The sequence below is a fragment of the Oncorhynchus keta genome, chromosome 20 (assembly GCF_023373465.1).
Source record: "Oncorhynchus keta strain PuntledgeMale-10-30-2019 chromosome 20, Oket_V2, whole genome shotgun sequence".
Taxonomy (NCBI): Eukaryota; Metazoa; Chordata; class Actinopteri; order Salmoniformes; family Salmonidae; genus Oncorhynchus; species Oncorhynchus keta.
The window spans coordinates 2,909,978-2,920,509 of NC_068440.1; the positions used below are offsets into that span (position 1 = coordinate 2,909,978).

Below are 10,532 nucleotides of genomic sequence, written 5' to 3' on the forward strand. Positions count from 1 at the left end.
TTTTTTCTAAGAGTGGAATGTAGGCTAATGTGAAGAGACATCCACATGATGTCAGTTTCATGCTTGTTGGAATAAAAGGAATGGGGGTGCACACAAGTGTTTTAAAATAGATGCAAAATAAAGAATTCTGTACTTTTAAATGAATTAACACCAGTAATGAGTTTGAGCTGAGCTCCAGCACATTAACGGGTCCAAAAATGAGTAGGATAAATAGTGTAAAAGTACTAACCTTAACCCTAGAAATATGTAATATGGGACCAAATACTACACACTTGGCTACTTTCCTACACCAGTGCATTTTTCAAAATACTTTTGACACCTTCAAATGGGAGGAGTAGATATACAGTGAAGTGCTTTAATTTATAGATGGTAAAACAAATATATGTATGAAAATGCATTGGAGCCCTCAGTCACAAAGTCAATTTTCTTTAGGGCTGTCCCTGACAAAAAATAAATACATATTGGGCGACCGAGAATCGTCCTGTTCTTTTGATAAATTGGTCAGACACACCCTATGGGTTTGAATAAAATACGACATATGCACTGAATACCTAGGATAGGGTAAGTAAGGGTAAGTAATCCTTCTCACCCCCCCCAACAAGATTTAGATGCAAGTGGCTGTTCCACTGGTTGTCATAGGTGTTTGCACCAATTTGTAAGTCGCTCTGGATAAGAGCGTCTGCTAAATGACTTAAATGTAAATGTAAATGTAAATCTTGTCTGATGCTTTACGCACACTATTTGATTAAATAATTAAGTCAGACAAATGACTAAAGAGCCCTGTCACGAACCTCACTGAAGAGGGTGCCTCTTCCTGTTCGGGCGGGGCTCGGCGGTCGTCGTCACCGGCCTATTAGCTGCCATCGACATATGTCACGGAAGCTCTGAGACAGGGGTACATTCGGCCCTCCATGTCACCCGTCTCCTCGAGTTTCTTTTTTGTGAGGAAAAAGAAGGGAGGTCTGCGTCCGTGCATTGATTATCGAGGTCTCAATTCGATCACCGTGGGTTTTAGTTATCCGCTACCTCTCATCGCTACGCGTTTCTTCACAAAACTGACCTCAGGAGCGCGTATAATCTGGTGCGTATTCGGGGAGGAGACGAGTGGAAAACAGCGTTTAGTACCACATCAGGCCACTATGAGTACCTCGTCATGCCGTATGGGTTGAAGAATGCTCCAGCCGTCTTCCAATCCTTTGTAGATGAGATTCTTAGGGACTTGCACGGGCAGGGTGTGGTAGTCTATATTGATGACATCTTGATTTATTCTACCACGCGCGCCGCGCATGTTTCCTTGGTGTGCAGGGTTCTTGGGCGACTGCTGGAGCATGACCTATACGTCAAGGCTGAGAAATGTGTGTTCTCCAAACCAGCCGTTTCCTTCCTGGGTTATCGCATTTCCAGCTCGGGGATGATGATGGAGTGTGACTGCGTTAACGCCGTGCGTAATTGGCCGACTCCGACCACGGTAAAGGAGGTGCAGCGGTTTTTAGGGTTTGCCAATTACTACCGGAGGTTTATCCGGGGTTTTGGTCAAGTAGCGGTGCCCATTACCTCACTGCTGAAGGGGGGACCGGTGCGTCTGCGGTGGTCAGCAGAGGCTGATGGAGCCTTCAACCAGTTGAAGGTACTGTTCACCGGAGCTCCCGTGTTGGCGCATTCGGACCCTTCGTTAGCATTCATAGTGGAGGTGGATGCGTCCGAGGCTGGAGTTGGAGCCGTGCTGTCTCAGCGCTCGGGCACGCCATCGAAGCTCCGTCCCTGCGCTTTCTTTTCTAAGAAGCTGGGTCCGGCGGAGCGGAACTATGATGTGGGGGATAGGGAGTTACTAGCTATGGTAAAGGCCCTGAAGATGTGGAGACACTGGCTTGAGGGGGCTAAACACCCTTTTCTCATCTGGACTGACCACCGTAATCTGGAGTATATTCGGGAAGTGAGGAGACTGAATCCACGTCAGGCTAGGTGGGCCATGTTCTTTACACGTTTTAGATTTATGATCTCTTACAGACCAGGTTCCCTCAACACTAAGGCCGACGCGCTGTCCCGTCTCTATGACACCGAGGACCGGTCCATCGAACCCACTCCCATCCTTCCAGCCTCTCGGCTGGTGGCCCCAGTGGTATGGGAGGTGGACGCGGACATCGAGCGGGCGTTGAGGGTTGAACCTGCGCCTATACAGTGTCCAACTGGTCGAAGTTACGTACCGCTTGGTGTGATAAATTGATAAATTGATTCGGTGGGCTCACACACTACCGTCTGCGGGTCATCCGGGGATTGATAGGACAGTGCGGGGTCTTAGGGGGAAATACTGGTGGCCCACTTTAGCTAGGGATGTGAGGCTCTATGTCTCCTGTTCGGTATGCGCCCAGAGTAAGGCTCCTAGGCACCTTCCTAGAGGGAAGTTACAGCCCCTCCCGGTTCCACAACGGCCATGGTCCCATCTCTCGGTAGATTTCCTTACTGATCTTCCCCCATCTCAGGGGAACACTACCGTTCTGGTCGTTTTGGATCGGTTCTCTAAGTCCTGCCGTCTCCTCCCATTGCCGTCTCCTCCCATTACCCACGTCTTCCGGCACTATGGGGTTCCAGAGGATATAGTCTCCGATCGGGGTCCCCAGTTCACGTCCCGGGTTTGGAAGGCGTTTATGGAGCGTCTGGGGATCTCGGTCAGCCTTACCTCTGGTTATCACCCCGAAAGTAATGGGCAGGTGGAGAGAGTAAACCAGGAAGTGGGTAGGTTTCTGAGGTCGTATTGCCAGGACCGGCCAGGAGAATGGGCGAGGTACGTTCCGTGGTCAGAATTGGCCCAGAACTCTCTTCGGCATTCGTCTACGAATATGTCGCCATTCGAATGCGTACTGGGCTACCAGCCGGTCCTGGCTCCGTGGCATCAGAGTCAGACCGAGGCTCCTGCGGTGGAGGAGTGGGTACAGCGCTCTAGAGAGACCTGGCGGGCAGTCCAGGATTCTCTCAGGCAGGCCAGTGAACGGCAGAAGAGAGACGCTGACCGCCACCGCAGTGAGGCCCCGGTGTTCGCACCAGGGGACAGGGTCTGGCTCTCGACCCGAAACCTGCCCCTCCGCCTGCTATGCCGGAAGCTGGGGCCGCAGTGTGTGGGGCCATTTAAAGTCCTGAGGAGGATAAACAAGGTTTGTTATAGATTGCAACTTCCCTCTTATTATCGCATTAACCCCTCGTTTCATGTGTCTCTCCTCAGGCCGGTGGTAGCTGGTCCTCTACAAGACAATGAGGTACTGGAGGTCCCTCCACCCCCTCTGGACATCGAGGGGTCCCCGGCATACACAGTACGAGCTATTCTGTACTCGAGACGCCGGGTGAGGGTTCTGCAGTACCTCGTGGACTGGGAGGGGTACGGTCCGGAGGAGAGGTGCTGGGTACCGGGGAGGGACATTTTAGATCCTTCCCTCTTGAGGGATTTCCACCGCCTCCACCCGGATCGCCCCGCGCCTTGTCCTCCGGGTCGTCCTCGAGGCCGGGGTCGGCGCGCTGCGGGAGCCGCGCGTCGGGGGGGTACTGTCACGAACCTCGCTGAAGAGGGTGCCTCTTCCTGTTCAGGCGGGGCTCGGCGGTCGTCGTCACCGGCCTATTAGCTGCCATCGATTCCTTTTCCGTTTGTGTTGGTTAGTGGTTAATTGGGTACACCTGTTTTGTATTAGGGTTTGTTTGTAGGGTATTTAAGGGCACTAGGCCCGCTGGGTATTTTGTGCGGGCTTGTTTTTTGTTACTCTGTGTTTGATGGTGTGATTTGTTTTCTTATCTTTATTCTCTGGGGCCTGTTGCACAAAAGTAGAATTAAGACATCCGGGATAAATGACTCAGCTGAGCTCAATGAAGCCAAAACATGTGCGTCCAGGCTTAATTGGTTGCACAAAGACCAAGCCAGGATGAGCAGACACGGATTCATTAAGCCAGGTGAAACCAATCCTGGATAGGTGCGCGCTCACGGCTCACTCAAATAGACCCCGCCACAGATCACAGATTAACTGATTTACCATGGCAACTAGAGCCGCGTACTTTTCCCCGTCGGAAGCACAAATCCTCATGGAGGCATACGAGGAGGTAAAAGATATAATTAAGAAGAAAGGCAACACCGCCACAGTGATAAAGCAAAGAGAAAAAGCGTGGCAAAGTATTGCAGACCGCCTGAATGCGTAAGTAGTGCACAATTACACACTCACCGCTCCGCTGAAACATCACAATTACAATTCAAATATTTAATTCACATCTCCAAAAACGCAGTTGTACTGTAATTATGAAACGGTTAAATTTTTAATTGAAATGCACTGCAGATATGAGTGAAATTGTGTAAAGTAAGTCCATCACACTGTATAAAGCTATGATAAATTATTATTAAAGCCTTACATTATTATTTAACGTTACTACGCTCAGTACGGTTTAATCTTAGCCGTTGTACTCTGCTTCTTATGTTGTCCACCGTTTTTTTTGTGTTTCTCCTGCTTTCATTAATGTAAAGCTGCTTTGACAGAATGAAACAATTGTGAAAAGTGCTATATAAATAAAATTTAATTGAATAAATAGATGAGCTATAATAATAATCACTTTAATTTATATAGCGCCTTTCAAAGGACCCAAGGTCGGTTGCTCACTGCACTGCAAAAATGTCTTTCTTACTTAGTATTTTTGTCTTGTTTTCAGTAAAAAAAAAAATATCTAAAAAACATCTTGAATATTTTCTTGAGCAAAATTACCTAGGAAAATAAGCAAAAAAATCTGCCAGTGAAACGAGAACTTTTCTAAAATTAAGTGTTTATGGAAAAAGTAAACTTATTTCAAGAGAATTTTTATTATATTGACAGATTTTTTATTTGCTTGTTTTAAGCACACATTTACTTAAAGTTTATATTTTTTGTCTAAACTATACTTATTTTGCTAGGTCATTTAGCAAATCAAGAAAATACATCTTTATTTAAGTTTTTTTTTTTATATATTTTTACTGAAAACAAGACAAAAATACCAAGTAATTTTTTGCAGTGTGACTCCATTAAATGTGTGTGTGTGTGTGTAGATTAAACATGAACGGGCCAAAACGGACATGGCAGCAGGTCAAAATCAAATACAAGAACATTCTGCAGAATGGTATGGTCCCTGACTAATATTTAACAAAGCACAAGCATATATTGTACCCAGAAGGTGCCTGCTCACACATTGTCTGTACTGTTTTAGCAGTGAAAAAGAATACCCACAGACAAGGCACGGGTGGTGGGTCACCAAAGGCTGACCTTACCCCAGCAGAGGACATGGCCTTGGAGCTAAATAAAGGCAGGCCCGTCTTAGAGGGGATCCCTGGGGGAAAGAGACGAGCATAGGTTCCTCCCAAGATGCCACCCGCTTCATTCAAGGTATGTCCTTCCATCTCTACATGGGATACAACCACATTCATATTGAATCAATTTGGACTGTCTGACTTTGGTTTACCTATTGCCTTGCAGTGTCTGGCAGCACTGTGTTCCTGTTAGAGCCACCAGCACAAGCACCAGACGATGCTGATCCAGTGAGTACTCCATCAAAGGCATACTGTAGGCCTGGCATGTCTTGTCTACTAGCTTCAATATGAATCCGATTAAATGTGATAGGGTGAAGGCCCCAGTGCAGCAGCAACAGCACATGATGGAGACGATGATGATGAGGAGGAGACCATCTCTCTGGATTCCAGAAGGCATGAGGTATCATGGTAAGACTGTGAAAGTACTATTTACTCTACAATGGTGAGGAGTCCTCATCAAAATCAAAAAATCTAATTTCTTTTACAGGACCCAGATGCTATACAGTGGGAAAACCAGCCTGGCAACATAGTGCGTATTAATAAAAGGACACCACATCCTGCCAAATTCCAGCTGCGCTAATTGTATTGTGTTCACAGAGCTCACAAGCTATCAGAAAGTTGTATGGCAACCACCTCCGGCGCCAAATAGAACTGGCAGACATAGACATTCAGTACAAGAAGAAAAAGATGGAAAATCTTGCACTGGAGTCCGAAATAAAAAGAGGACAATTAGGAAACTGGACCTTGAAATAAAAAAACTTGAGAGGGAGGTGAGATATGCCTTCAATGTACACTGTATGCTAACTGTAACACAAATGTATTAATCATTATTTGTATTTCCTCCCCAGCTCCAAGAAGATGACACAGCTCAAAATAAAAATTAGGTATATTCTCGTAAAGTCAAGTGAGCCATGACATATGAGCTCTTATTGTGAGCACACAGGACGGTGGCATCTTTCTAAGGTTTTTTTATTTTCCCAGCAATCAGTACAACCAAGTCATCGTTATAAGGCATCGCCCTCTTTTGCCCACCCCCAGCACCAGGTGTGGCCACTAGCCTATATGAAGGCCCAAAATTGTGTGTTCCTTTCTGCTCTGGCAATGGCATGCCCATTCGTGCGAGATGTGGTGGATGAAGAAGCACTTGTGCTGAGGAGAGCCTTCAGGCGAGAAAGGGTCTTCAGGGACCGGTTGGACCCACTGGCCTTCCCTGACGACCATCTATATGAAAGATACAGGTTTTCTGCAGATGGCATCAGGTATCTATGCAGACTACTGGGTCCCAGGATTAAGCACCGCACTGCACGGAGCCATGCACTGAGTGTGGAGCAAATGGTTTGTGTGGCCTTGCGCTTTTTGCTAGTGGAGCCATCCTGTACTCAGTGGGGATGCAGAACAGCTGAACAAGGCCACAATTTGCCGCACAATAAGGAGTGTGTGTCTGGCTATCAAAGCATTAGCAGATGTCTTCATGTCCTTCCCTGGCCACAGAAGACTCTGTGACATCAAAGAGGAGTTCTATAGGATTGCAGGTAAGAGGATCTACAAATTACAGGACAACTGTTAACACATAGTAGGATACTCATTACTTTGTGTGACAGGTTTCCCCAATGTCATTGGTGCAGTGGACTGCACACACATAAGGATAAAAGCCCCTCAGGTGCCCATGAGGCCGATTTTGTGAATAGGAAATCCTTTCACAGCATTAATGTTCAGGTGAACATAACTTTTTGATATTGTCCATTGACGAACACTCTGCATTGCCAGTGATGTGCATTGATTGGTGTAATATTCCTCATCTTATGATTTCAGATGGTCTGCAATGCTGACTGTGTGATCAGCAATGTTGTGGCAAAATGGCCTGGCTCAGTCCATGACTCCAGAATCTTTCGGGCCTCTGAAATCTATCAGTGCCTATCACAAGGTAAGCCACACAACCCCTATTTATAACCATCATGGCTGTGTCAAGAATATCACTGTGTTTATGAGGTAGTAATGATGAGATTTTGTGTTGACAGGTGAATTCTCTGGTGTGTTGCTGGGAGACAGGGGGTATGGCTGCCAGCCTTTTCTCCTGACACCTTTCACAGACCCCCAGGAAGCACAGCAGGCCTACAACCATGCCCATGCCAGGACCAGGGCCAGAGTTGAAATGACCTTTGGCCTCCTGAAGGCACGCTTTCACTGCCTTCACAAATTAAGGGTCAGCCCTGTTAGGGCATGTGATATTACTGTGGCTTGTGCTGTCCTCCACAATGTGGCCTGCCTGAGGAAGGAGAGGGCCCCCAGAGTGCCACCAGCCATGGACTGGGACAATCCGGCAATCTTCCCTGATGACGACAGTGGTCGGCTGCTGAGGGACCAATATGTGTTGAATTATTTTAGTTAGTATGTGTGCTTTCAATTTTGGTTAAATATGTCCTGCGGTGGCAGAGGAATTTGGGTTTTTTTGGGTTCGTTTTTACGGGTGGCCTCTTATGATGTTTGTGCGGTATACTGTGTGTAATACAAGGCTGCAGGGAGGCTACTGCATCCATTCATTTGTCTGTTCAGTTGATGTGTATGGATTTGTCCTGCATTTATTTTAGTGTGCAGACATGCAGGGTGTGTTATATTTGAATGTGTATGTATCATTTTGTATAATATGCTTGGATTCTGTGCTTTCCATCTTGTAGAGTCACTGTGACTTCAGTTTCGAAAGGAGCTGATGGTTTACCTGCTTTGTTTTGTCCTTATTCAATAAAGGAACATAATGTTACACATTGTGTTTTTATATTCATATGGAATGTGTATTTGTTTATATGACAGAGTACTAGGGCCACACTGAAGAAAAAGGATAAAGTCATAAATTTATGAGGCTGGTTCTTTCTGCAGAAAAGCTACATATTGTTTTTACAGTTTTGATACTTATGACAATGTGATACTTAATATTCTGGCACATCAGCATGTCTTTGTTTATGAAACCATACTGAAGTACAATTTCACGAAATGCCCCGCATCTGTCATTTTAACAACTGTCCTCCTTTAAAACAACTGGTTACAATATTATGACTTGTCTTTTTTTTCCCTCTGTGGCCCTAATATTCTATCATTTTATATATAGTCTATGGGAAACTGTAAATTATCTAATGATAGCAACATCTAAAAATCATTTTTTATCCAAAATCATTGAAATGATTTAAATAATGACAGTGGGTCTAGTTATATGTGATAACAATGTATAGTGAGCAGTGAAATAACTATTGGTTTCCATTTGTGGTGACTGCTGACTGACATTAGGGATGAGATTAAATAGATCCTGGAATTTAGCCTGGTCTGGAGCAAGCTAGCTCCACAGAATAAATCTCCATGGTAATTTATACCATAACATATCCTCCTGCCCCCTATCCATCTTTAGTGCAACCGGATTACGGATCAATTGAGCCAGGATCACCAAAATATCCTGGCTTAATCCCTTATCCTAGTTTTGTGCAACAGGCCCCTGGTCTGTTTTGTCCTGTTGTTTTGGACTGGCAACCTGTATACGCCCTGGGTGTTGGCGTGATCATTTTCGGTTGCACCTGTGTAATAAATTTGATAAACGACAGACCCCTGCTCTCTGCGCCTGATTCCATCCACCACTCATAGTTATTCGTAACAAGCCCGATGGTCAGACTGTGTAATAAAATGACAGCAAGTGCCTGTGTTACTGGAGCACGTTGTCTCGCTCTCTTCCCTACTGCAGCAAAACGGCACCAGAGCAAGTGTCTATTGCTCTGTCTGAGCCGAAGCTGCAACAATTTCAACCTTTTAGTTTCTTACTTGTTTGACAGAAAAGTTGTGACTGAAAAGTTTGTTACCGGAATCCCTCATTTCTTAATGAAAAATATCCCCTAAACGGTTGCTCTCTTTACATGAAACATGTAAGCGTCGCATGCATGTGACCAATCATAATCACATTTTATAAATTGGTTATAACAAACTCTGAACACAGTAACACGTGCTGGTAAAATGGTTGCGGATAATAAACTCGAAACTGACAAATGTTTACAGGTTTCTTAGGAGGGAAAGGGGAAGTCAAATCTGTGGGTGACATTTGACATGTGGCGCTACAAATTCTGGAGATCAAGAAAAAGGAGGGTATAGAACCAAGCGTTACGGGAATATAATGTGGGCTGTTAGATTACAATATTACTTTCTGACCATTTGGAATTGTGTAAACACCACAAAATAAGTGTACCATAGAGTATCGAAGAATTTAAAAAAATATATAAAGCCTTTATTACAGCAGACTAAAAACAGTTGTATGCATTTGAATTGCAGTTTATTTATTGTTTAGGCTAATTATTCAAAGCTGTCTTTAACATTTAAATAAACAAAAATGCTTGATTGCATTTCAAAGCATGAATGTCTCGTATGCTGTGTGATGGCATGAATATAGGCATAAATTAAGTTACGGTATTAAGACGAAACATTACTTATTATAATGATGATCATAATAGTAGTTATTATAAAAATAAGGAGATCAAGAAAAAGGGGTATAGGAGCATGAGTTGCGTGCATATTATGTGTGACAAACAGGTGCTGTTAGATTATAATTTCTCCCTGTTTGGAACAAATTGTAAAGCCTTTAAGGCTTTACAGCATAGCAAAGATTAAAAACAGCTGAATCTGTGAAATTGCTTTAACAGACATTTGCGGTTGCACGAGTGTTGGTCTTCAAAGATTCAGTAGACTATTAAACAAACACTCAACAGAAGCAAGATCATTTTTATGTCTGTAAAAACCCCTTGACCTTTTCCACATTTTGTTAGGTTACAGCCTTATTCTAAAATGTGGTGAATTGTTTTCTCTTCATTAGTCTACACACAATATCCCATAATGACAAAGCAAAAACAGATTTAGAAATGTTTGCTAATTTTATGAAAAAAAGGAAATATTACATTTAAGTATTCACTCTTTACTCAGTACTTTGTTGAAGCACCTTTGGCAGAGTTTACAGCCTCGAGGCTTCTTGGGTATGAGGCTACAAACTCTGTAGGGCACTCAAGGACATTCAGAGACTTCTCCCAATGCCACTCCTGTGTTGTCCTGGCTGTGTACTTAGCCTCATTGTCATGTTGGAAAGTGAACCTCCGCTCCAGTCGGAGGTCCCGAGAGCTCTGGATTAGCTTCAGCAAGAATATCTCTGTACTTTGCTCCATTCATATCTGCCTCGATCCTGACTGGTCTCCCAGTCCCTGACGCA

General features: G+C 44.5%; 1 protein-coding gene across 11 annotated transcripts; it reads left to right on the forward strand.

Annotated features, from left to right (window-relative positions):
- The first annotated feature begins 3,549 nt into the window (after window positions 1–3,549).
- Window positions 3,550–7,759, forward strand: LOC127909823 (putative nuclease HARBI1). Of its 11 annotated transcripts, none has more exons than XR_008072399.1 (7): window positions 3,550–4,172; window positions 5,048–5,118; window positions 5,206–5,381; window positions 5,472–5,533; window positions 5,616–5,713; window positions 5,793–5,834; window positions 5,903–6,140. XR_008072399.1 is itself a non-coding variant. In XM_052471894.1 (3 exons), the coding sequence occupies exons 1-3, from the start codon at window positions 6,769–6,771 to the stop codon at window positions 7,692–7,694; spliced, it is 552 nt and encodes a 183-aa protein (XP_052327854.1). In that variant the 5' UTR covers window positions 6,675–6,768; the 3' UTR covers window positions 7,695–7,759. The 11 variants fall into 11 exon arrangements, 1 of the variants encoding a protein (XP_052327854.1); XR_008072400.1 differs by having other exon boundaries at window positions 5,616–5,705; XR_008072398.1 differs by having other exon boundaries at window positions 5,616–5,834.
- Window positions 7,760–10,532: the final 2,773 nt, after the last annotated feature.

Bases quoted from the DNA above. Each gene is read 5' to 3' on its own strand.
- LOC127909823 (XM_052471894.1), top strand. From the start codon at position 6,769: ATGTCTTCATGTCCTTCCCTGGCCACAGAAGACTCTGTGACATCAAAG. The intron at 6,838-7,117 runs GTAAGAGGATCT...TTATGATTTCAG, and splicing joins GGAGTTCTATAGGATTGCAG to ATGGTCTGCAATGCTGACTG. The intron at 7,230-7,323 runs GTAAGCCACACA...TTGTGTTGACAG, and splicing joins CTATCAGTGCCTATCACAAG to GTGAATTCTCTGGTGTGTTG.